General features: G+C 37.0%; 1 protein-coding gene across 10 annotated transcripts in view; it reads right to left on the reverse strand.

The window, feature by feature from the left end:
- Nucleotides 1-27,323, reverse strand: part of STRBP (spermatid perinuclear RNA binding protein) — a 155,687-nt gene that overhangs the window by 49,332 nt on the left and 79,032 nt on the right. For 7 of the 10 annotated variants that reach the window (XR_004177996.1, XR_004177995.1, XR_004177997.1 and 4 more), the window contains exons 2-8: nt 25,650-25,818; nt 20,603-20,823; nt 15,236-15,401; nt 11,140-11,284; nt 2,254-2,345; nt 1,634-1,729; nt 380-491 (exon numbers count right to left, since the gene is read on the reverse strand). Coding sequence is in view for 6 of the 10 variants with exons in the window: in XM_031654495.1 (XP_031510355.1) it covers nt 380-491; nt 1,634-1,729; nt 2,254-2,345; nt 11,140-11,284; nt 15,236-15,401; nt 20,603-20,823; nt 25,650-25,652 (835 nt within the window). In the remaining 4 variants the exon portion in view is untranslated. Of the gene's footprint in view, nt 1-379; nt 492-1,633; nt 1,730-2,253; nt 2,346-11,139; nt 11,285-14,650; nt 14,718-15,235; nt 15,402-20,602; nt 20,824-22,452; nt 22,564-25,649; nt 25,819-27,323 lie in introns of those variants that run through there. The other 3 variants (XR_004177994.1, XM_031654497.1, XM_031654496.1) reach the window with 3 other exon arrangements.

The following is a 27,323-nucleotide window of genomic DNA, read 5'->3' on the forward strand; positions in this document are numbered from 1 at the left end:
TAAAAGGGATTACATATGGAAAATAAGACCAAATTTAATTCTTCCAAATTTAAAACCAGACTACAAACAGAACGAACTTCATACATTTTAACTAAACATCTGCAATTTCAAATTCGGAGTTCGAGGTAAAGCAAATTCAAAGCAGACACAATATATTATTAGTACCCTTTATGTTAGTACATATAAAACACAAATTATAATTATTGAAAAAGAGTTTTATAGCACTTTTCCAACACGCATTCTAGTTGTCAAAATTCCAAGCAAAAGAACTCCTATGCAACATTTTCCTGTGTAGAGGACAAACTTGGCATATATTTAGAAAAAATAAACTAAACTGAGATTTGCTGATTGTTCTGCTTCCAGAGTTTGAAACCCTTACCAGGAAGTAGTATTCCAGATGCCAAACACTCCATTACTCGTCTCAAGGCCTCCCCAGCGCCCAAAGGTCTATTACAAGTACCTATAGACTTTTCACATATAAGTTCTAGTGGCTAGAAGATATTAAATTACAAATTAGTACATGCACCAAGGGTTAAAAGGATTCCAGTTAAATGTGAGCTAACATTTCTATCTACAAGGGAGGCCAAAGAGTGCAATTCAATTTAATATTTAGGGCCCACTTAACATTTTCCCCATGATTATCAACCTTTATCCTGGGCAGAGTTTTTAAATCAAGTATTTTTAAGATTGTATGTTCAGAAGACATTTTTGTAACAAAAACTTTTATTTATTTACCCAGAAACGATCACTAAAGAAACTATGGTCTCTAATTCATTTAACAAAGACTTAACAAGCCCTCATATAAGTTAGTAATAGCTAATAACTAGCCAGTGTGCAAAACCCAGCCCACCTATCTCCCACTTAGGAAGCACACAAACCACAGATATTTCAATATAATAATAAGACTTCACTTCAGACAGCCTGTCTCAAGTATTACAATTAGAACAAAGGACCAAATCTCCAGATTCAGTAAACTAAGAACTCATGATATTTTGTCAAAGTAATCACTGCTACATTCATTTATAAAATGATCTTTCATGGCTTTATTTAAATTGTTTCATAATGTTCTTAAGTTGTCTTGATTGGAGCAGGCATAATTTCCAAGTTAAGTCAATTTTACAATATATATAAATGATATCCATATGGGGTTAAGTGTACTGTTTGCCTGACTTTAATTACTAACATGAACTTATTTGTAAATGTCTCCACTCAAAGAGAAAGCTACAGAGGTATAGGATCCTTATACCAGCCTATTAGGTAATTCTCATGGTAATGCAAGGGGGCACCAAAAGAGAAGTGGGTCAGCCAAGGAGGCTTTTTTGGGCAGCAGGTGAACAGTAAGTGATTAACCACCAGTGTAAGAAGACACTCACTTCTAAAAGATATAAAACCTTTTTGTCAGAAAAAAATATTTCAAGCCCTGTAACATGAATACAATGAAGTAGAAGAGGCAGGTTATATGCACAAAAGAAGGATTCATTTAAAAAGATGCTTTATTTTTTTCATGGCAAACATACATAATGCATGCCTTAACTAACTTAGGAGATAGCCATTTTAAAGTAACATCTCATTTCTATAGGATTTTCTCCGCTGCAGCTTCCAAATTTGCTTTTAGCCATATTTAAGTACTTACCCATCCTTTCAATGGTGCCCATGTGGGGACTCTGTTGCACAAATCACGCAGAATGCGGAGGACAATTACACATGATTTTAATCCATTTGCCCTTGCCTAAAACAAACAAAATGATTCCAGATATCCCTATTGAGATCTATTCTTCATTTTGGGCAGGTTCTTTCAAGAGAATACTAAGTAGCAAATTATTCATCAGTTATCAAGCAAACAACAACAAAAAAAACCAATTAATCAAAAGTAGTAAAATTGAGGTTTAAAAGGTACATTTTAAAAATAAAAGGCCCATAATATTAAAATTAATTTCTTAGTCTCATGGCAACCCCACTCCAGGCAATCAACTAATTTAACCTTTATCTTTTCTCACGCATTTTGATTTTATAAGCAACCATCTGAAATTCAGAATACTAGGCCAAAAAGAATTATATGATAATAAAACATCATGAACTACAGAAGCTATACTAGGCACATATCTAAATTAACTCAATTACTCCAACAACCACACTATGAGCTAGAAAGCACCCCTCATTTTATGTAGTACACAGAAACCAATTAAGTGGCAGGTGTTCCAAATGAAACTTGCGCAAAGCTTAATAACAATAAGATAGTAACAAAAAGCCAACCTGAAACCATTTGGCATGTCGAAGAGACGCCAAGGCGTTCAGGCATTTCTGCCTGTCCAATAAGTCCGGAGGATCTTTCATCGAAACATTTTCTAACGGTAAAATGGGATAAAGAGAGACAGATACAATTTGACCAAGGGATTCCTATCAAATTATCAAACAATAAAAAATAAAAAGAATAATAGCATTTGAGTGAACTAATAAGACTCCCAGAAAATTTCCTGATTGGGCTGTGTTACTTTTTAAAAAAATTATGTGCACTATGATTATTATTTAAGTAAAGAGTCATCAGAGTAGTTCTGTGCACAAATACAATGAAGCATGAAAAATTCATTCTGTAAACAAATCAATGACAGCTGCTACTTACAATCTGGGATCTTATTAAGCATGTATAACATCTCAGGGCACAAAATAAGTACATAGCACTTTTTCCTTTGGCAGGACGTAAAGAAGGGAAATCTGGGACCAATAGCATTAACAACTTTTTTAACAGAAGAAATCTCTAACCATTTTTAAGGAACACTGGAAATCAATTATGTCTCATATCAATGAGATATATTGAGAATATACTGAGGATGACAATTTTTTTACACTAGTTAAACTCATTCAACAAGATAACCATTAACAGAAACTTCACCCCATGATTGAGAACTCAAGTATCACTTTGGAATTCCCTATTCTAAACCAAAATTATTAAAATTACAAATATAAAATACAGTGAACTATGTTTCAAGTTTTATATGCCTTTTTAAAATAAAAAGCAACAAAGAATACTATTTAATTATGGCTATTCAGCTTGCCTTAGTTGGATGAAATGGCCCAAAGCAGCAAATACGCATATTTGAGAAGATGTCATATGATACGAAATTCCAGTTTAGACAGCCAAATTTATCTCCTCTAAGCTACTGAAAAATGGGCTTTTAAATTTTGGGGGTTGGTACATTATTTAAATGTACACAATATGCAAATGCTTCTTGAGTAATAATTCTTTGTTTAATACAATTAAGTCAGATTTACCATTCTCTTTAAGAATTCTCTTAAATATAAGACAGCCCACTAACACTTCTTCCCAGCATTGCCATGACAGTAACAGATCGGATACAGGTAATGCGTTTGTGTGGGCCAACTAATAGAATGTATGTATTTCTAAATGGGAGGCAAGAACAATGATACTTTTTGATTCCTTCAATTATCAGAGGATCCTATTACAGCAATCAATGTTTATTTTGTTGTTGTTGGTTTTTTTTCCTTTTTTTGAGACAGATTCTTCCTCTGTCACCCAGGCTGGAGTGCACTGGCATGATCTCAGCTCACTGCAACCTCCTCCTCCCAGGCTCGAGCGATGCTCCCACCTCACCCTCCTGAGTAGCTGGGACTACAGGCATGTGCCACCATGCCCAGCTAATTTTTTTGTAGATATGGGATCTCACTATGTTACCTAGGCTAGTCTCGAACTCCTGGACTCAAGCAATCTGCCTGCCTTGGCCTCCCAAAATGCTGGGACTACAGATGTGAGCCATCACACCTAGTCAATGTTTATTCTAATTGATGAAATGTCATTAACTAAAAAAGGCATAACGCCAACAGAAAACAAATTTATTAAAGGAAGAACTGTGGTTCTCTTTACTGGCCATGACACTGTAAAGGCTGAAGTGCTACACACTTATTTTCTGACCAGGTGAGCTCTACACCAGTTATTTGCATTGTTTCCCATTAACCACTGCTAACAAAATCAGAATACAATGTTTTATTACTCCCTTTTACTCATAAAATGGGAAGCCTCAAAAAGGATTATTACTCTGATTTATAAATATAAACAAATGTAACATGGGTATTCATTTCATAGGTGATCAATTTTGTCTTTATAGTGATGCAAAATATACAAGTAGCTCAGTTTAATGTTTCTATGTCAAAATGCTTAACTGTGGTCAATACAAGCATCTGTGTAAAGCTCACATATCAGATAAAACAAACTACTGTAAATGAATGTTTAGAATCTCTTAAAAGTTAGATATGACAAAAGTTGACTGACTGCTAAGTAATGTAATCCCAATAAATAGTATGACCTTATTTTTTAAGATGTCAATTTTTAAATGAATACTATGACCAGCTAAATTTTATTCTATCATCTTACCAAGTAGGAATGCCAGGAAGAGGGAGACAATGGAAGAGGGAAGTAAGGTAGAGGATAGGAAAAGGCAAGGCAAGCCAAAATTCTTATTGTACTTTCTAATATTTTCATCCAGGGATCAGAGCTTGTAATCAGCATCTTACTCTGATTGTAACACAGATATTTTTAATGGGAGACAATGGCAAAAATATTTTGGTAAGTTATTTCATCCCAAAGTCCGATTGTAACCACAAACTCTTATTTTAGAAAACTGAGACAGCGGCTTGCTACAGACAGTCAACATTTGAAGACAACAGATTCTACGAAAAAGAGATGAAAGGGACAGGCACTGAACAGAAGACTTGCACCAGGTTCCCTCTTCCATCACCATCAGAATGACCATGTTTCTTCATGCTCTGATAGTCAGAAAATCAAAAGATCCAAAATGGCTTCAATATTCAGGAGGTAGAAAACAGTAGAGGAGATATAATAATTCATCTCATTTTATCTTTTTCAAAGTTCTTAATACTAAAACAATATAAATTCATACAGTAGTACAGTGCTACCTATAAGCATAGATTTCCTGTTTCCTTTATATAATTAATAATATACAGTTTTATGTATGTTTTCATTCCTTTGAAAATAACTTCATTTAATCTGGCAATCGCAAAGCTGCTGCTGGGAAAACACTGCTACTCCTGGTAGCAGAATCTCAAGTTTAATATTTCTGAACTTTAATGTAGGCATTTAAATTTTGAGGAGGATCAAAACTTTTCTGATAACACATCTTGGAGTTCTTAATTAGAAACAATAGAACTGTGAGCCATTTCATTATCTCCTACAGTGACCGGTGAAACAGATAAGGAAGAGCATGGGAGGCAGGGGTTGGAAGGTAACAAAAATGCCAAAAGCAAAGAAATATAGCGGGTTTTTTGGGGGTTTTTTTTGTTTTTGTTTTGTTTTTTGAGACAGAATCTCACTCTTGTCTCCCCTCTGGAGTGCAGTGGCATGATCTCGGCTCACTGCAACCTCCGCCTCCTGGGTTCAAGCAATTCTCGTGCCTTGGCCTCCCAAATAGCTGGGACTACAGGTGCACACCACCATGCCCTGCTAATTTTTTGCATTTTTAGTAGAGACAGGGTTTCAGCATGTTGGCCAGACTGGTCTCAAACTCCTGACCTCAGGTGATCTGCCCGCCCCAGCCTCCCAAAGTGCTGCGATTACAGGTGTGAGCCACTGCACCCGGCCAGAAATACAGCTTTTAAGAAAATCTACCACTCAGTAACCTAGCATCAGGGCATGAAGGTACACACAACATTCTGGCAACGGAAGCACTAGAAAGTCTATTATGCCTAACCATGTTCATTTGGTTAGAGGTTAAATCAGTGACCAGAATCACACTATACTACAGGAAATGTTGGTTGGTTTCTCTCAATGCCTTACATGCAAGCTAGCTATCCATCCCTGTTAACAAAACACTAACCTGGAGAAGGGGCAGGCAAAAAAACAAAACATGATTGCATTAAACAGGAGTTATATGTCTGGAACCCGGGCTCTTCAAAGTTAAAATAACTGAGCTAAGTATCATGAGGGGCTCCTTGACAATCAGGATGAAACAGAGCTACCAAGTCTATGCTGACAGAATTTTCTAATCAGCCTAAGAATATCCTGGCAGCCCCTTCTCTCTCGACACCTTGACGCTTTCTGGAGAAAAGACATGCCCTAAGCCACTGTCCATGCAAAACATGGGCACATAATAATATAAACAGGTAAATGTAGCAATAAGGTAGAACAGAGAAAGCACTGTTCTCCTAATTTATGTGACTAACGTCACTCGGTATGACTTTTCTTCAGTGGCAGTCTGCCACTGGAAAGACAGTGCCTAAAAGTTTGCCCTGGATTGACCGGGTGCAGTGGCGCACACCTATAATCCCAGCACTTTGGGAGGCCAAGGCAGGCAGATCACAAGGTTAAGAGATCAAGACCATCCTGGCCAACATGGTGAAACCCCATCTCTACTGAAAACATAAAAATTAGCTGGGCATGGTGGCCAGTGCCTGTAGTCCCAGCTATTCAGGAGGCTGAGGCAGAAGAATCTCTTGAACCCGGGAGGTGGATGTTGCAGTGAGCTGAAATCGTGCCACTGCACTCCACTCCAGCCTGGCGACAGAGCGAGACTCCGTCTCAAAAAAAAAAAAAAAAAAAAAGTTTGCCCTGGATAACATAGATCCAGACACTAGGGAAGGCAGGAAAATAGAGCCTGCTGCATCATTATCATCACAGTTGTGATGGCTGTGCTGTAAAACCTACTGCCTTGACCCTAGCAAGACACATGCTAGTGAATTTCTGCCAAGAAGAGCGAGTTCACACTGGCACCAATATGAAGGGACTATGAGGCAACTTCTCTGAGAGTCCCCGAAAATCTGCCCCAGTACTGAGGAGAGAGGTGTGTCTTAGTCTAAGCCACAAGTGTCTCTGTAGTTTCCTTATCCACCTGGTTTCAAATTGCATTATAAATAAGCAGATAATTTATCACCCCCTTCAATAGCAAATATATTTCTAATTTAAAATCACAAGCACCAAAAGAAATTGAGACTCTGTGTGAAGCTCAGAATGACCAGATCAGCCTAACCACTCATGCAGTACTCTTAGACAATAATGGGAAGTGGCCTGCATACTAGACGTAAAGTCAGGAGAGCTGGGTAAAATGTGAGATTTTCCTCATTTATAAAATGGCAATTAGCTACCCCATAGGGCCGTGTGAGGGCTTTTAAAATAAATCATATATGAGGAAGTGCTTATCACATGGTAGGTTATAAAAATATCTTAACAGAGATTAATCTTCAATATATATTACTTGAGCTATGAGATGCCCATTAATACTTCTTACACACTAGAGAGTCCTATTTAATCAGACAATATGCTGACTATGTTAATTCACTTAACAGATTTATAGGGCTTTTTAAAAAATCATCTACTATGTATCAGGTATCCTTAGAGATGCTAAGGATAAAGGACAGGCAAAAAGACACCTGAATTATAAGGTACAATATACCAGGTTTTTATCATTAGCACTGCATAAACCAGTATACTGATTCTAATACTACACATCGCTGGGTGTTGAAGAGTTTAACTGAGCTTGGGTTGACTTCTTCTGACCCACCATGTGCACATGATTTTCACTGTTAAGGCAGTTTGAGTAGGTGGGTTCAATAAGTTGACAACTACTATTTACTGAGCAACTGCTTTGTGCCAGTTATTGTACAAGTCACATTACATAAATTCTCTCACTTAAAACAACTTTCTAAGGTATTTATAATCCACACTTAAAAATGAGGAAACCTACCCAAGGTCACACAGCAATAGCAACTAATGGAGTTAAGAGTCAAACAAGGCCAGGCACACTGACTCACACCTGTAATCCTAGCAGTTTGGGAGGCCGAGGCGGGCAAATTGCCTGAGCTCAGGAATTCGAGGCCAGTCTGGGCAACATGGCAAAACCTCATCTCTACTAAAATAGAAAAAATTAGCCGGGCATGGTGGCATGAGCCTATAGTCCCAGCTACTCAGGTGGCTGAGGCACGAGAATTGCTTGAACCCGGGAGGCAGAGGTTGCAGTGAGCTGAAATCATGCAACTGCACTCCAGCCTGGGAAACAAAGCAAGACTGTCTCCAACAACAACAACAAACAACAAAATAAGCCAAACAAAAGACTGCTGCACACCAAGATCTGTGCTTCTATGCCTTCATTAGCAGGAAACATGTAGTAATGGGGACACGGTTATTCTACAGGGCCTTCAAGTAAAGGGTTAGAATACAGAAAGAAGAAACTTACCTATGAAACAGTAAACAATACCAAAGAGATTCACTCTGTATTATGGCAATTTAAAATGTAAATCGTGATTTGAAAGGAGTAGGTACTTAGATCCATTCTGCACAATTCTGAGAAAGTAAGTTTCACGCCCTAGTCCTCTGGTTCTGTCTGCTTTCAACCATGCTATTTTTTTTTTTTTTTTTTCTTTTTTAGATTTTACCCAAATACGTGGCAAGAGAGAGAAAAGAAAGATGTGAAGTGTGTATGTATTGTGAACAGTTTGTTTGGGTGGGGGTAGGTGAAGGAAAGTTGAGATATATAGGAAAATGTCTCCAAGAAAAAAGTTACAATAGATTTTTTTTTTTAACTTGGAGAAAAAAAAAAAAGAGTATAAATTCGGAGAAAAAAGGATAACTTTCAGCCCCACAAATTCTTGGGACCCGAATGAATCTTGTGCTTTTATTCCATGCAGCTGAAAAGAATTGCATCAAGGGGATGAGGAGCTGTCTAGTGTGAGAAAACAGAATGGTACAGCCCAGGTCTGAAGTGCATAATGATAGACCAGATCCTCCAAGTTGCCTGGGAAAATGCAAACCAGTAGCAAAGATCAAAAATTGTCTTTGACAAAGCCCAGGTTAGACAAAATGAGGAAACTATAAAAGATATCAAGTGAGTCAACAGGGCTGGGATGTTAAGGACAACAGCAAAGCAAATCTTTCTGTCATTCAAAAAAAAAAGTAAGATGTATAAAACTTTAGATCAAAGCTGATTCCTTCACCTTACCTGATCCCATATAACAGCTGATGAGAATCAGCTCATAGAGGTCTTTGGATCCTTCAGTAATTCAAACACCTTGAACAGAGACTATGACTCTCTTACTTTATTACAAAATCTATTCTATAATAGTGTTCCAGCAAGGGTACAATATACTAGGAATGTTTTCAGCTTCTCTAAACAGAAGTTAAAGGCAACAGACCAAGTTTAAAGGTATCACTGAAAGCTATGACAAAATCTCATGTAAGTACACAAAACCACAGGAATAATGACGACTGAAGTTCCCTTAATACTTTCAAAAAAGAAATGAAAGAGATGCTGACAGATATAAGCAAACATGTAATTAACCTAGCCTTTGGCAACTTCAGTCTTTTTCTCATCTCCCTATATACTCAAATAATTTTTAATAATACCTATAATTACAACACTACTTAGAAATGGTTGGTTTTATACTAGAGGGTCAAGTAGAACACATCTTACCAGAATTAACATTTATCTTGACACTGCAGAAATCATTTTATAGTTCTACAGTTAATGGTGAACTGTAAAGCTGTTAAAAAAATTAAGCCATTTAAGATTGGTTCTTCAGAGGTGCCATAGATACTACATACAGCAAAAAAAAATTTAATGCATAGGCATAAGCTCAATTATAGATTGGATGCCCTTTGATTTTAAAATATGACTCATAAATGTGTCTGGTTTGTATCTGTTGAGTTATGATATAGATGATTTTAGTTATCCCAAAAAGCATTTTTTTAAAAAAGAGTCTACCACTTTTACCTTAAGTGATTCTATGAGTCATGTCTCTCAAAAATTAAAATTCTAACTTTACTGGTACCTTTTTCTCTACCCTTATTACCAAGTTGAAATAAACTAAGAAACTAACCAATATTTATTGTGGCACTGGTATTTCAGGTAAGGGAGTAAGCAATGGGACTTGTTGAAAGTCTGGTGATGAAAAATAGCAACAGGGAGTCCCCACTGGCCCAGATAGGCTGCACTGCCTCTAAACTGTCATGACAGAGTGGCCAGTTGGTCAAAGGTTTGACACAGGAGAAATACCACCTGGCAAGTTTCAAGGGAATGAGAGGCAGAAACAAGCTAACTTGACAAGATAAAAACATCAGAAACAGAAGCCCACCACAACCCCATCATGAACTTCTCAAAACTACCAATAACTGAATAGATTTCTCACTCTACTTTTATGAGGATGACATTGCCAGACAGTAATTCTTCTTAACTTCAGAAGAAAGTTAGTTTAAAGAATGATTCTCACATAAATCATATTCAAAATGTTAACAGGGTCACAAACCTCCTAGAAAAAATTTACTCAACATTATCCATTAAAAAAATTCAGTTACCCAATTTACATCCCTTACACTATAAAACAAATCTAGACACACACATGTACAAATCTTACAAGATTATATAGCTATTTAGAAGTCAAGAGCAATATGATGCAAGTAATTTTTTTTTTTTTTTCTTTTTTTTGGTGGAGTCTTGCTCTGTCACCCAGGCTGGAGTGCAGTGTTGTGATCTCAGCTCAATGCAACCTCCGCTTCCTGGGTTCAAGCAATTCTCGTGTGTCAGCCTCCCGAGTAGCTGGGATTACAGGCGCCCACCACCACGCCTGGCTAATTTTTTTGTATTTTCAGTAGACGGGGTTTCGCCAAGTTGGCCAGGTTTGTCTCGAACTCCTGGCCTCAATCAATCCACCCACCTCGGCCTCCCAAAGTGCTGGGATTACAGGCATGAGCCACCACGCCCAACCAGGATGCAAGTAATTTTGGAACAATGAGTAAATTTGAAAACAATTCTGTTTTGGACTACATTTAATCCTGAAATCTGACCATTAAGACAAACTACATAGAATAAGTTGGCTGATACCAATAACTTAATGTAATACTAGACAAAGTAAAACAGAACAGCAAATGGTATAAAAATTAAAGCAGAGTTAAAACCAACAAGACAAGCACAGGTTTTTGAAATAACATTTTATATTTTGAATTCATACATTTTTCCAAAATATACTGATTATGTAGAAACAAAGCCATTTAAAATGCTATTAAATAGAGTGGCATAAAACAAAGGCTGTTGTTATTTCCTAAATCCATAAAACATTGTTAACATAGCTTTTATATGAAGAAAACAAACAACAACAAATATATACATATATATGCATGTGTACCTCCATCTTTCTTCTCCAATTCGTCCCTAATTAGAGGTGAGGTAAGTATCACCTTCAAAGTTAGTGTCGGCTCTTTTGTATTCCGAATTATAATAGATGCCTCATTTACACATTGTTCCACTTGATACTTCTCTTCTGTGAGTTTCTGAAAGTCACCAAGATTTCAAAATCACCCAGTTAATTAGACTGAAATCTCAAAAGAAAAAAAACGAATGGTTGTACTAAGTTCTCAAATGTTATTAACTATTAATATTACTGTGCTCAAACGGCAAAGAAAGCCTGTAACTAGTTCTTTACTGGGGATAACACTTTTCTCTCCTCCCAACTTACAAGAAAACCCTCTTTCTCCATTCTTTACAAAGCAACCACAATGTCAACCATCCATACAATTATGAAACAATATTTAAAACCATTCTAATATTTGAAAGTAAAATGCCAACAGCATCAGTATGTGATATATGGTAAATTATTGTTCTTAAAATTATTACAGGAACTATTATAAAATAATAAATAGCTGGGACTGCTCTCCAAAACAATAGCTCTTTTTGTAGAACAGCCTAAACAGGAACTCCTACTTGGCAAAAACTTACAAGATTATGGAGCTTTTCAAAGAGCACCAAATAAGCACGAATGAAAAAGTATCTCTGCACAGTCACTCACCAGGAGGAAACAATGAGTATAAACAAGTAACTCCTTCCCTTCTCTGATAACAGGTCTCAGAGATCTTCCAATGGGACCTACCGCTATGGGACAAGTCATCTGACATCTACAGAAAACCTACATTGCTTCTTTTAACATACAAATATAAACGAACATACGATTTAAGTAGGGGCCTCCCACAAAGTAATCGCCCGGTCAGAATTATATATTAAGTTATGTTTACTATATTATTATACATTAAATATATGATTTAATAAGTTACACAGGGCTTTTCTTCTTTTTTTTTTTTTTTTTTGGAGACGGAGTCTCGCTCTGTCGCCCAGGCTGGAGTGCAGTGGCCGGATCTCAGCTTACTGCAAGCTCCACCTCCCGGGTTCACGCCATTCTCCTGCCTCAGCCTCCCGAGTAGCTGGGACTACAGGCGTCCGCCACCTCGCCCGGCTAGTTTTTTGTATTTTTTTAGTAGAGACGGGGTTTCACCACATTAGCCAGGATGGTCTCGATCTCCTGACCTTGTGATCCGCCCGTCTCGGCCTCCCAAAGTGCTGGGATTACAGGCTTGAGCCACCGCGCCCGGCCCGGCTTTTCTTCTTAGTGGTGAAATTCAGTATCTATTACCTGACATACAGTAGCCAGGCTGAATGGAGACACTACCAGGTCCCCTGCTCATCAGTGTGTATTCAAAGAATTCAAAGTCACTTACATAAAAATAGCATTTTACCATTAAACTATCCCAAAAAAGTAGGAAAGGGAAAACTCATTATCCTACTTTTGAATAGAGGAAGCCAAGGAAGGGAAAGGCCATACAGTAGATAAAAGAACCAGAATATAAAGAAACTGCAAAAAACAGCTCACATTCATTTTCTCACTAAAAGAGCATTAAAGATGTCTATCAAAGAATCAATTGAACTTCATTTTTCAATTATGCATGTCGATCACCATAAGACACACCCAAAATAATAAACATGATATGCATTTTGTGCTAGACTAATTTTCAGTGATTTCTGGTTTTAGTCATCCTCCTCCTCCTTTGCTCAAAGAAGTTCTAAAATCATCTTAGGAAAGAATATGAAGAGAAAAGGTAAGGTATAACCTCAGCTAACTAAAGTAGTTAGATAACTGAAAGGTTTGCTATGTTAAGTGCTCAGGAAAAAGATTTTTGGTCCATAAGAAAATAATATCATATCAGATACTGGTTTTCCACACAAACACCATGAAAACTGGGCAGGGCAGGGGGAGGCAGGGGTGGAGGGTGCTCGGGGGGAAAGGTTTAATTGTAAAAGTCACACTTAAAACAATTTCATGAATATTATTAGTAACAATACACGTACACATATGTGTATATATGTGGGCATGTGTGTACATGTCTATATTTTAATCTGAGATTAGTGTACAATCATCATTCCCATTTTACAAGAAAATGTATCTTTACCCAAACATAGATTTATTGTTGGAGAAATCTATTGGCTATGTTAAATTGAAAGATACTTCTCCTAATTTCCACCATTAATCTTAAGAGTTCATACCTCTTTTACCTTCTGCCAGATAACATTTCGAAGACCTAAAGATATTTATATCTTTTTTAGTCTTCTTTAGCCTAAAAACCTTCAGTCTCCTAAAATTTGAGATGGTGTGTATACCCTGTACACCCTCCAGTGTAACCCCCTTGAATACTTGCTAACTAGAAAGGAACATTTTTAAACTGCGGTGCTCATAAACACCCTCACTCAAGAGAGAAACAATGTGGAGTTCACAAAGTTGTGATCCGCACAGAGAGAGCTCTAACAATGCCAACTAAAGCTTGGCCCAATCTTCTATATCTTCAAAACAGGAAAGATGTGACAGATTTTCTGAATACGAACTCCGATTTACTATTGCACTGGTTCTCAACCCCTTTTCAATGCTGCAACATCTGAGGATGAGGAATATGATCATTCTCATAAGAAACAAGATTCATGAAATGAACAGAAAGGGGGTGAGGTGGGTGAAAAAGCCACTAGTATGTCTGATTCTGATAATTCTAGATTTAAGAGTAATGATGTTTACTATACTAACAGCAGAAATACAGATTAAATGTTAAAACAACATAAAAAATTGAAATGGGAACTTTATTAATATTCTAATAAACTACAAGTATAGTTAGCCAGAAAGCCCATTAATGAGCTTTCCACTTTGTAAAGCTTTACTCCATGTTTAATACATAAAGCTATATTCCACTCTCCTTCCCCCAAATGATCACAAAAGGATTTTTTTAAAAGGGAGGGAAAGGTAAATAAATTCAACCCTATGAAAGACCAGAAAACATTTCTCCATCAAAATTGAAAGTGGAAAAGCCAAGTATGTTCTGTCACTTTAAAAACCATATATTAAGATAAAATGACAAAATAGTGTCCCCAAAATTAATACAGGAGAATGTGCCAATCAGTAAAATAAATCTGAGTGTCAAGAATGGTACTAAAAAATCAGAGATGGTTTTGAGGGTCTATTGGTGAATATAAAAGAAAATGATCTAGTAACAAAGCGAATAAAAACAAACTTAGAATTCATACATCTTGAAAAAAAGACCCCTTTTAAAAGATATACAAATAAAAGAAACTAAATTTTAAAAAGTGAGTGGTGGAGGGAAGCATTCAACAATTCACAAGTTTGGACCTATGGACCAACATTTATTTCTATGACATTGATATGAAGACAAACTGATATAAAATTATCAAAAGCTGTAATTTAATTGGACCACAGACAATACGCATCTGATACTGAAAGATGATCACAGATTCCCAGTGATGCAATGAGTCCTTGGGGTAGGCTGGCAGGGCAGGTCCTAGAATGACCAGAACCCCAGAATGGTTACCTTCATCCCTAAGGAGGCTTCAGCCTTCAGCAGCATCCTTCAGGGAACATGCCAACATCATATTTTTCTAAATGCATCCCAGTGTAAAAAAGGTTTGGAGACAAGAAATGAACAGTGATTTCCCATTAACAGAACAAATAGGTGACAAAAAACTGAGTCTTCAGTTTTAAAAATTACTTTCTATGAAAGTCTCTCATTGTTAAGAAAGTCTCTTAGTCTCTAGAAAGTATCTAGTCTAGGTTGTTTTCAATCTTCCAATTATTTTCTGCATTATACCAACCCTTCCAAGAACTTTATAATGGTGAGACCTAGTCTGGAAAAAATGAAGATTCTCAGCAAGACACAATGGAAAAGTTTAAGACAGTTCCTTAATGGCCATCTTAATTTAGTAAATATATCCTGAGTACAAATCACCAGAAGTTTGCTTTAACTATGATGAATTAGTCATTGACCCAGAGTAGCAGTACTTATTTTGTCTGTGTCTATCCTTGCTATTATCAATTCTGGTTAATAATTTTTTCAAAGTCACTACCTATTTTCACCTTTTTACAAATTCGCCTAGAGGTGCAGTTAAACTGTACTCACCTGAATCTGAATAGGAAGATTATCTTTGACTGTATTTAACAGGGTCTCTGTGGGTTTGTCTTTGCACATTAAAACCAGCTCCAAGTCCATATCATCTTTAATCAGCAAGCCTTTTGCAACCAGGCCAATCCTCATTACACCACACAATGTCCGACCACCTTGATCCCTAAAAATAAAAGTCTGCATGATTACTTTCACAACCTATTTCCCAAACTATAACTTAATCATCACTTGGCTTCCTGAATATCCTAATGAACTGATAAGGAAGTATGTAAATCCAAACATCCAGGTATCCACAAAATTAAGTCTCAGATTTGAGGCTTATAAAGTATCTATCTTTCCTCAAGGATTCAATGGGGAACATATTTCATACTACAGATCTTGTAATTCTTTACTACATTTATATTGCTTAAGAAAACTAAAAAATGCTGCATCCTCTTAAATATTTTTTCAAATTGTTCTTTTTAAATTTCCTTCTGGCCAGGTGCAGTGGCTCATGCCTGTAATCCCAACACTTTGGGAGGTCAACGCAGGAGGATCACTTGAGCCCAGTAGTTCAAGACCAACCTGGGCCAACACAGAAAGACCCTGTCACCACAAAAAAAAATTTTTTTAATTAGCCAGGCATAGTGGCATGCACCTGTAGTGCCAGCTACTCAGGAAGCTAAGAAGAGAGGATTGAGCCCAGGAGTTCGAGGCTGCACTGAACCATGTTTGCACCACTGCACTCCAGCCTGGGTGACAGAATGAGATCCTGTCTCAAAAAATAAAAATAAAATAAACTTCCTTCTGTTTTAGGAGTAATTAGGGAATTTGTGAGGAACATGAATACCACAGTATATTGAGAAAGAACATCAGCACAGAAATCGAAAAGACCTGGATTCTACTCGTGGTGCCTGCTGACTCAGTATCCACAACAGTAAAATGACTATTGGCTAGATGAGCTAAAGTTCCTCCCAACAATATCACTCTAAAATGCCTCCCATTCTATATCAGCTTATGGGGAAGGGAGAAAAATGTGATAAAAGTATAGAGCTAAGGAAGGAAAGATTAAACTGCCAGCATATGTATTCCAAATCCAGGAGTAGCTAAAAGAGCAAACACTCAAAGAACATCAACTCATGAATGGTGCATAAGAAAAGTGCTCATCTATCCTTGATTTTAATTCTAAAAGTTTCTTATTGGTTCATTTCCCTTAATCACAAGTGAAAATATTAACTAAGCTTAACCGTCTTTCAACAAATAAGCAAGAGTTTGAATATGGCAAACATATTACAGGAGTTGCAGTCTCTCTTGCTCCTGAGGCTTACTCTGTAGTTAAGCAACAAAAGCAGTAACAGTTTAAGTGCCCTGCTTAAAAGGGGAAAAGAAAGTAACATCTGAGCACAAACAGGTGTCACATATTCTCACTTAAATCTCACCACAAGCTTCCATTTGGAAGACAAGAAATATGAGCCTCAGAAAAGTTAATTGTTCAAGTTCACCACGAAAGTAAAATGGCAAAGCCTAAATTCAAACCTAAGTTGTTCTGACCACAACATTCAGGTCCCTTACATTATATGATTGCTTCCCAAGTTCAGAAAAGGGAGAGGTCAAAATTAGAGATGTCAAGCAAGGCAAACTGAAAGTCTGACTTCAGCAGAATCTTGATCTGCCTAGATGGAAAACAGTCATTCTAGCTATAAGCAAAGAATCAGCAGAGTTGGGCAAGAATCAGTAGAGTTGAGAATAAAATGGAAAGGGAGAAAGGAGAGAAACAAATTGTGGCAGTGGAAACTAGAAAGGAAGTTATAAATAATCCAGCCATGGGTTCAGTGCCTGGCACACTTATAGATTCAATAAACATTAAATCAATGAAAAACGATAAAGGTGGTATAAACATAGACATAAAAAGCATTTTAAAGCAGGTGACCCAAGTGTAAGCAATTGTCTGATAATAACAATAGACAATCAGTCATCTTTGATTTCTTCTTCCTCTGTATCCTTGTCCTCTCATTCTTCCAAATCTAATATTGTAATGGTTTATAAATTCTCCCTGTATACTCACCATCAAACTTGCAAACCAGTTTCTTCAGGCTTTTATTACCTCTCATGTAGACCACCTCAATAACCTCCTCCTCACTGGCCTTTCTGACTGACCTCTGTCATCTCCAAAGTACTGTATACAGCAACCAGAATAATCTTCCAAAGGCACAGACTGGGTAACACTCTACCTACTATTTCCTTGGTGTCCCACTGAACACTTGGACACCTACCATATTGGAAAGCAATTTAGAAAATGACATCGCTTCCTGGTTCAAATCTTGGCTCTGTTACTTACTGTGTGACACTGGACAAATTTCAAATAACTTGACTTCTTTTGAACCTGCTTCCTCATTTGTAAAACAGGAATAATACCTTTCTCACAGAGTGGTAGTGAGAATATATGTAATAAACCTTGGCCAGAGCCCAAGAGATATTAACAGCTCAGTAAATAACAGTTATTATTCCTCAAACAATTCCTATACTTTCTCATACCTAGATCAGTGATGAGATTTATTTTTTTCTTTCACTTTCACCACCTGCCAAAACCCTACCCACTCATCCATCCTCTGAGCCTATTCCAAGTGCTACCTCCTTCATAGAGCTTTTGCAGACTCCCAGAACCAGCACATCATCGTCTCTCCCTGCTCTGTATTTTCACATGTTATTCACAGGAAATTGAAGCATAGATGCTCAGAAACCTGGATCTGGAGTCAGAGAAACTTGAATATGAATCCTGGCTCAACCACACATATTTACTAAGTAGCCTTAAGCAAGTTAAAGTTTGTTAATGATTCTGAGTCACTCGTTTTTTTATAACCAAGTTTGGAGCACAGGAAATTTCACAAGTAAAACAGGAGTGGAGGAAGGAAGATAATAATATTAGAGACTAGTAGATTTGTTGCGAGATAATAGGAAAAGTACTGTGGTACAATAGTTGGCACTCAATAAACAGTAGCTATTATTAGCTCAGTTATTAAATTCTAAGCCAAAATTATGATATACTTGGTCTTATTAGCCCACAGGTAGAAGACAGCATGATTGAGCAGAAAATAAATTCCTAATTCACACAGTTGAATTTGAATTTAAAAACCGGACCACAGCAATTACTGTAAAGCAAGCAACCCAATGTATTTGAATTTAGTATATGTAAATTTCTTAAAATTAACAAAATTATAATATTCCTAATAATATATATTGTAGGACCTTGTATAAGTTGACTTTTGAATCCATTTTTAAAAAGGTAAAGCATTAAGTCAAATTAAGAGAGCATAGGTAAAAGCTGCCTAACAGTGCCTAGCAATGGAAAATGCTTAATTGCTTAATAAATACAAGCTACCCCCCACCCATCTCTGTGTCCTTCAGAGTGTTTAACACTCACCAGGCACACAATATATGTTTATTACCAGAATACAACTCTGTCCTTGGAAGACATGCCTGCCTCTGATATAAGAATAGAATCATTCTGCACTCCTTGAGTTCCACCACATGGGAAGGATCACAGGCAAGGGCTCAACCAGGGACTATTCCACAAAACGGAAAGACTGTATATAGACAACCAAGAGCATCCACACACAGAAGTGTATTTTAAAATCCAGGCACGGCATGGTGGCTCATGTCTGTAATCCCAGCACTTTGTGAGGCCAAAGCAGGAGGATTGCTTCAGGTCAGGAATTCGAGACCAGATTGGGCAATGTAGCAAGATGCTGTCTCTCAAAAAAAAAAAAAAATTTTTTTTAATTAGCCAGGCATGATAGCACACACTTACAGTCCTAGCTATTCAAGAGGCTGATGTAGGAGAATCACTTGAGCCCAGGAGTTCAAGGCTACAATAAGCTATGATCACACCACTACACTCCAGCCTGAGCAACAGAGCACCCTATCTCTAAAAAAATAAAAATAAAACTTCAAATAAAAGTGTGGAGCATATTATCCTGTAAAAGTCTTTAAATCACAGACCTCATCCAGTTAAGCAAGTCTATAGGAGTGCTTTCCAAAATATGCCAGGCTTGAGAAGCAACAAAATTAGAAAATTAAAAAGACCTAAACTTCACTGAAATGTACACTTAAAATTAGTAAAAATAGCAAATCTTATGTTATATATTTTACCACAATAAAAAAAGTTTTTAACATGACATAAACATGTAGCAAAGTGCAATTTAAATCTAGAATGCATGACTATTTAACTTGCACAAGAGCTGAGATACACATAGAACTAAATAATTAGATACTACTACTAATGAACATGAACTCTAAATCTAACAGTAACATTTGTACAGACATCATACATGAGAAAAATTACACTACATTTCCAAGAACCTTCAAACTGACAAGACTATGACCAGACACAACGTATAAACTGCCTGTAAATAGTTAAAAAAAAAATTATACTCTTCAGCAATAAAACTGACACACTGATTATCTTTCATCTGAAGATAAAAAAGGTTATACTACCTTTCAGTGAAAAAAATCCATTTATCAGTGAAAAAAATCCATTTATCAATACTTTTCTACTATTATTTACCACATTGATTTAAAGTTAAAAGCTGCAAAAACTCTGTAACCTCTTTCATTTACAAATTGTAGCCAAAGCAATGTTTTTAAATTTATTCATACAGTATAGTCAAATGAGTTCCATCTTTCAAAGTTAAGACACTTATTCCAATCATAGTGACAACTGCTCAAAACAGCAACTTTAAGCTTAGCCTGGCATAAAAAGGTTATAATCTAACTCCAGGTACCATTTCAGTTTCACTAATCTATTATTGTCACAGCACTTAGAATATGCTACTATAATTGTTGAAGGGTATGGCTCCCATTAGATCTTTATCCAATCCACAAATATACAAATAGCAATTACGATATGCAAGACACTGCTAAATTTCTGGGAATCAATGAGGTAGATATAGTCAAAAATACCTTTAAAATATATTTTCCTACACTCTTTCTTCTATGCAAGGATTTTTAAATGCCTTACAAAAATGATACTTTATGATCTCCCCAGAGATCAAAAACACTATTTATTTCAAAATTTAGGAGGCTGAATCAACACAGGAAAAAGATCATAACTTTCAAACATAATGATTTTAAAGGACTTGGTGTTCTCTCAAAAGGGATCCTAAACAGGTCCATTTTCTTTCTCTGGCTCTAATCTTTATTCTTTTCTTGCTTTCCTTTCAAATTTAACTCAGAAAATCTCCACGTAACATTTACTTCCTTGGTTATAGTCTTATATAAACATAAGACAAAATCCAAAAAACAGCATTAACACACACTCAATCCAGCAGACCTTAGAGCTTTGCTGTGCACTCTAGCACAGCGTCCCAGAGGTCAGTCCACACTCACTTGGAATAGTTTTCTCCGGCCTCATCTTTCTTCACTTCTGTCTCACCCTCTGTTTTTGTGCCTTTATTTGTTTCATCCAACCAATCTGAGACATGTTTAAGAGCACATTCAACAGTAGATACCATATTCTGAACAGCTTCAAGTTCCTCCGGAGATGGATAGATTGTTGAATGTTTCACCATAACATGGCGATCATCATTAGCAAAAGATCGAATAGATCTCTGTTAAGAAGAATGAAAACAATTACTTCAACAAAAGAAACACCACCTGAAAAGGATAATATACAACTATATCTTTAGCCAATCCATAGCACTGACTGTCTACTGTAAGAGCTAATACTGAAACAAGAAAAAACTGCTCAGGAGTGGGAAGTAAAACCGCATTCTATTGAACTCCTCACCAGAAAACGAGAGATCTTCCACTCATGTTTTGGTAAGATTCACCTCAGTCACTCTTGGCATTATTTATAAATAATGTTACCTTGGCCAGGCACAGTGGCACATGCCTGTAATCCCAGCACTCTGGGAGACTGAGGTGGGCAGATTACTTGAGGTCAGGAGTTTGAGACCAGCGGGCCAACATGGTAAAACCCCGTCTTACTAAAAATACAAAATTAGCCAGGTGTCGTGGCATGCACCTATAGTCCCGGCTACTGAGGAGGCAGAGGTTGCAGTGAGCCGAGATCATGCCACCGCACTCCAGCCTGGGCAACAGAGTGAACTCTGTCTCTAAAATAAATGAATAAAGTTATATTTTAGCTGAACTGACATATTCTGAATAATACTTCAAAAATGTCATCCACATCATGCATCATCTACAAGAATTAGATACTTCTTAGCTTCAAGAGAGTCCCAGAAATGCAGGATGGTGAGTGACTCATAAACTGCCAAAGACTTCTAACCTTTCCAAACTGCCAAAGACTTCTAACCTTAAAAAAATTAAGATTTCAGGGCTGGGCATGGTGGCTCATGCCTATAATCCAGCACTTTGGGAGGCTGAGGTGGGAGGATCGCTTGAAGGCCAGAAGTTGGAGACCAGCCTGGGTAATGTAGCAAGATAGAATCTCTCCAAAACATAAAAAAAGTTAGCTGGACATGGTAGCAGGCACCTATAGTCCTAGCTACTCAGGAGGCTGAGGCAAGAGAATCCCTAGAGCCCAGGAGTTCAAGGTTAAGTGAACTACCACTGTGTCACTGCACTCCAACCTGGGCAACAGAGTGAGACCCATATCTCTATTTAAATTTTAGAATGTAGGATTTCACAATATAGAATAATACAAAATAAAAAGTTATCTGTGAACACTATAAGAAAACTATTAAAAAACATTAAAATAGTGTTCACTATTTAACATTCAAACCTTTGGTGCAAGGCTTTAATTTTTTAAATAGATTAGTGGGAGACATTCCAAATGCAGAGTGGGAAAAATACACACTGCAAAATGACAAGCTAACTTTCAAATACATTATATTCTCAATCAAAATCTCCTCAGGATTGATTTACTTAAACCTCAACAAAAATCATTTTAAAGCTCATTTGGGGAAAAACATAAATGAGAGTATCAAGAAATACTCTACAAAGATGGATGGGTGGTACCATTAACTAAAATGAAATATCAAATCAGTGCAACAGACCAGCACCCAGAAAATGAATGAATTTCATGAAAATTTAACAGAGTAGATTCTATACACTCATGAGTCACACATGCAAAAACCTTTAAATTTTTCCAAATTTACAAATATCACGAACACACTTATACCAATACACAGCAAAATGAACAAGGATAACTTAGTGAGTTTTCCATAAAGCCTAAAATATTCTATTTAAAAGCTGGTTATACTGTCTTTACTTACATGAAATTATGTGTTAGTACATGGTAAATATTTTGTTTTGAAGTCCATCGCAAACTAAAACATTCTCAATTTTTATGAACAGTCTTGTCTCTTTTGTTCTTGTCTGAATATCTATGTTTAAAAATCACATTATTTTTGGGTAACAGTAAATTAACACTATAGTGTCACTGCCCTCTATAAAGCAAAGAAAACTTTGGTTGAAAAGGTAATCATTTGAAAACCTCCATCATTATATAAAAACACAGCTAAAATAGATTATAAAGCTTTTCTTTCTCTCAATAAAAATCACCTGCCCAGATGTTTTTCCTGCTCAACGTCCACAACCAGTTTTCCAACTGGTGCAGTTTGCCACAAAGAAACAAATTTTTTAAACACTTAGTGAGACATATTCATATATCCCAAAATAAGTACTAGAGAACAAAAGAGTTGGAAATGCTAGGCTGTTAGCTAGGCTTATGTACTTGCTAAATTACCTGGTCCTGCACACTGGCCACACCTGAGCAAAACTGCATCCTGCTACATTACATAAACATTTGTCATTTATCACACAAATAACACTGCCAGTGTTAAATCTAAACATGTGACATCTAACATTCTACTGGATGTGACAGGATAAGCATTATGAAACAACAGTAGACACGCCGGGCATGGTGGCCCACGCCTGTAATCCCAGCACTTTGGGAGGGCAAGGCAGGCAGATCACCTGAGTTTGAGACCAGTCTGACCAACACGAAGAAACTTTGTCTCTAGTAAAAGTATAAATTTAGCCAGGCGTGGTGGTGCATGCCTGTAATCCCAGCTACTTGGGAGGCTGAGGCAGGAGAATCGCTTGAACCCAGGAGGCAGAGGTTGCAGTGAGCTGAGATCACGCCACTGCACTCCAGCCTGTGCAACAAGAGCAAAACTTCATCTCAAAAAAAAAAAAGAAAAAAAGAAACAACGGTGACAGGAAAAACTGAAGAAATGCAGAGAAATTTTATTTACTCAAATAAGCGCTAAACAACAGATTTTCTTTGAGTATTAAAAAAATAAATCAGACTGGGCACAGTGGCTCACACCTGTAATCCCAACACTTTGGGAGGCCGAGGAGGATGGATCATCAGAGGTCAAGGAGTTGGCCAACATGGTGAAACCCCATCTCTACTAAAAAAAACAAAAATCAGCCGGGTGTGGTAGCGCACACATGGAATCCCAGCTACTCAGGAAGCTGAGGCAGGACAATCACTTGAACCTGGGAGGCAGAGGATGCAGTGAGCCAAGATCGTGCCATTGCACTCCAGCCTGGGCAACAGAGCGAGACTCCGTTTCTTAAAAAAAAAAAAAAAAAAAGACAAAAAATTTTATCAGAAGAACTATGCAGAAAGAGAAAATTCTCATTGCAATCTGAGATCTAAAAGGCAAGTAATAAGAGAAACCAGAAAATACTCATCAATTAAATTATATAAAAACACAAAATTTATACAACAGAAAATCTAAGCTGAATTTAAAAAGAATAAACTAAGGAAGACATCTTCATCCATTCTGACAAATAATAAAGCATTTCTTTTAGTTGTTAAGAATATCAAGACTATAAGAAATGAGCAGAATGAGAGGTAAATAATTCACATGGTAAGATACAAAAGAATCAGTGTGGTTTTTTCACATTTCACCACATAACTAAATGACAGGGAAAATCCCAAGTTAACATTTGTTCCCACCATCTAGATCTAAAATATCAGAATTTCTTCTCTAAGGAGTCAGCTGATTAAGTTATAATCCTTGGCATAAATAGTTTTAAAAGCAAGTAACATTTAAAAAAACACCACCAGGCTGGGCATGGTGCCTCATGCCTATAATCCCAGGACTTCGGAAGGCTAAGGCAGCAGCAGGACTCCTTGAGCCAAGGCGTTCCAGACCAGCCTGGGTAACAAAGCAAAACCCTGTCTCTATAAAAAATGTAAACATTTGCCAGATGTGGTGGCTTGCACCTCTAAGGCCCAGCTACTTGGAAGGCTTAAAGAAAGAAGATACTTTGAGCCCAAGGAGTTGGAGTTTGCAGTGAGCTGTGATCATGTCACTGCACTCCAGCCTGCGTGATAGAGCAAGACCTTGTCCCAAAAAAAAAAAACAAAAACAAAAAACATAATCACCAACAGACCAGCTAAACAACATATTCGAAACATACTGGTGATTAATATTTTCTGCTTTTTCTCTCATTTGTAATGTGTTTTTAAAATCTTCGCCGGGCACGGTGGCTGATGCCTGTAGTAATCCCAGCACTTTGGGAGGCTGAGGCAGGTGGATCACCTGGGGTCAGTTCGAGGCCAACCTGGTCAACATGGCGAAACCCCGTCTCTACTAAAAATACAAAAAATTAGCTGGGCATGGTGGCGGGCACCTGTAATCCCAGCTACTCAGGAGTCTAAGGCAGGGATAATCGCTTGAACTTGGGAGACGGAGGTTGCAGTGAGCCGAGATCACGCCATTGCACTCTAGCCTAGGTGACAGGGTGGGACTCCATCTTAAAAAAAAGAAAACAAGAAAAAAAGAAACCTTTTCTCGCTTCTACTTAGGAGAAAAAAATTCACATAACACCCTCCAGAACTCATAATACTAAGGGGGAAAAAAATCAGCACATTTTACCAATTAAAAGCCTAGGCATCAGAGATTATGACCTCATCTAACATCACAAATTCAATTTAGGTCTGAACTCTTCACAAAAAGCAAGGTCTCTTTGATTCTCAATTCAGTGCCCCTACTATACTCAGCACTTGACCCTATTATTCGAAAAGTATGTGAAAGAGGTGGCTTTTTCAGTTAAACATTCACACATATTATAAACTTCTACATCATTCATATCACTAATTAAAGGACTGGTTCAGAATTTTTAATTTCCACGAGAAAAAAACTGAACTTAAAAACATAGCTATTTGTATCAGTTTGCTAATGCCAGTTTTATTAGAAAATATTATTTATGAGCATTTCCTCCTTTAATAATTCATGGTCAACAGGCTCACCAGGCCCTACCTTGTGGTTTACAGGGCTTGTAATAAATCTGAATTCATTCGCTTTGAATAGTAGAGTGCCATCTTTATATGATACACTAAAGCCAAAAATTAACACCATTGTTTTTCATTTGCCCTCACTGTTAACATTTCCAATTTTAAATTACTGGAGTCTTTTGTAACTAAATTATGAAAATATCCACAATAACCTACCATGGTTTTCTATAGTATTTTAGCTTCTTTTTCCGATCTTTTCCCCTCTTTCTTGTCGTCTTCACTAGACACTGTTTTGTGTAACAATACCTCCTCATAAGCCTGAGTCCCCTGACAGCTCAGTGTCAATATAGCAAATATGTTTGAAGGCTTGTTCTCTGGAACACACCTGCAAGAGAAGAGGAAAACAACTTCAAAAATGCTTATTTACTATTAGCTTCCAATCTGAGTGTGCAGCCCATAAACATGTTCCTGATAAAAAAGAAATAAACTCAACAGAGGAAAATTCCCTAAGTTCGAACAAAAAGCTAACACATATGTGAAGGTCTGGGCCCAGGAGCCTAGGTGATATGGCCAGAAAAGCAAGCCTCCTGTAGCTACAATGTGGCAGATGGCTGACTTGTACTCAATGAGATAAATACATTTGCAAAGAAATTAAGAAAGAGTAACACTACTACTGATGGCAACAATGTTGCAATTAACCATCGGATTTTCAATTAGAAATTGGCATTGCTCAGATCCATCTGAAAATTCAGTAAAGACACCTGAAAATACAACACCATGATGATTATTCCATGATGCTTTTACATTGGATACTGCCGTTAAAGAGTACATGTTGGCACAACGTTCTTTAATTTTTTTTCAGTCTAAAATTCAGCATGCTTGGTTGACTCTACTCCCTAACTCCCAAAAGACCCTATTTATCGCTGGGCCTTTATGCACTGCTATGCCAGACTCCTGAATATTCACTAGATCCTGACTTCATTACCCCTGGATGTCTCTCACCAGAATTCCACCGCATTATTTCTATCCAAAGGCCTAATCATTGTTACCTATTTTGTTCCACTTTTATGAGATTTTATTCCAGACAGAGTAAAAGTAAACTTTTCTGAGCACGGATGAAATACCTTATTATAAACCCAGCTACAAGAAGAAAAAAATTAAAAAAAAAAAAAAAAGAAAGAAAGAAAGCAGAGCTAACATCAAAATACAGCACATGCTTTAACTATGTGGCTATAAGACGACATAATTTACATACCATATATCATATAAATTCACAAAGAAAATAACTTTCTCTTCATTTAAATATCTTTCCTTTAAACTAACTTTTCTTTAATAAGGAAACACCCTATTGTCAGTAACAGTTTCTTAATATTATCAGTTAGACCAAGTGAGGTGACTCATGCCTGTAATCCCAGTGTTTTGGGAGGCCAAGATGAGAGGATTGCTTGAAGCCAGAAGTTCGAGACCAGACTGGGCAACAAAGCGAGACCCTATCTCTTTAAAAAAATGATACTATTTAACAGAACAGGTTCTAATAAATGGGACTTACTTTATTACTACTCATATCACATTAAAGAAGGAATGCACAAGTGCTGCAATTCATGGGATCCTTTTGGACAATCAAAAAACAGGGATTAAAATATGATCCCACAAGAGATATCTCAAAAATGTTCTGTCTAACATAATACTAAATATAATACTAAAATTATACCTTTCATATAAAGACCTTACTATATAACTAAAGTCTTCAGCATCTCCCATTCCCAACCCTACTCCATTCTAAGGGATTCGGCTATTCACTATTTAGCTGTGAATCCAGCAGCCAAAAAGGATTGCTATGTGTTCAGTCAATAACTGAAACAAAGTACATAAGCTTTCTTTACATAAGTG

This window comes from Papio anubis, chromosome 13 (genome assembly GCF_008728515.1).
Source record: "Papio anubis isolate 15944 chromosome 13, Panubis1.0, whole genome shotgun sequence".
Lineage (NCBI taxonomy): Eukaryota > Metazoa > Chordata > Mammalia > Primates > Cercopithecidae > Papio > Papio anubis.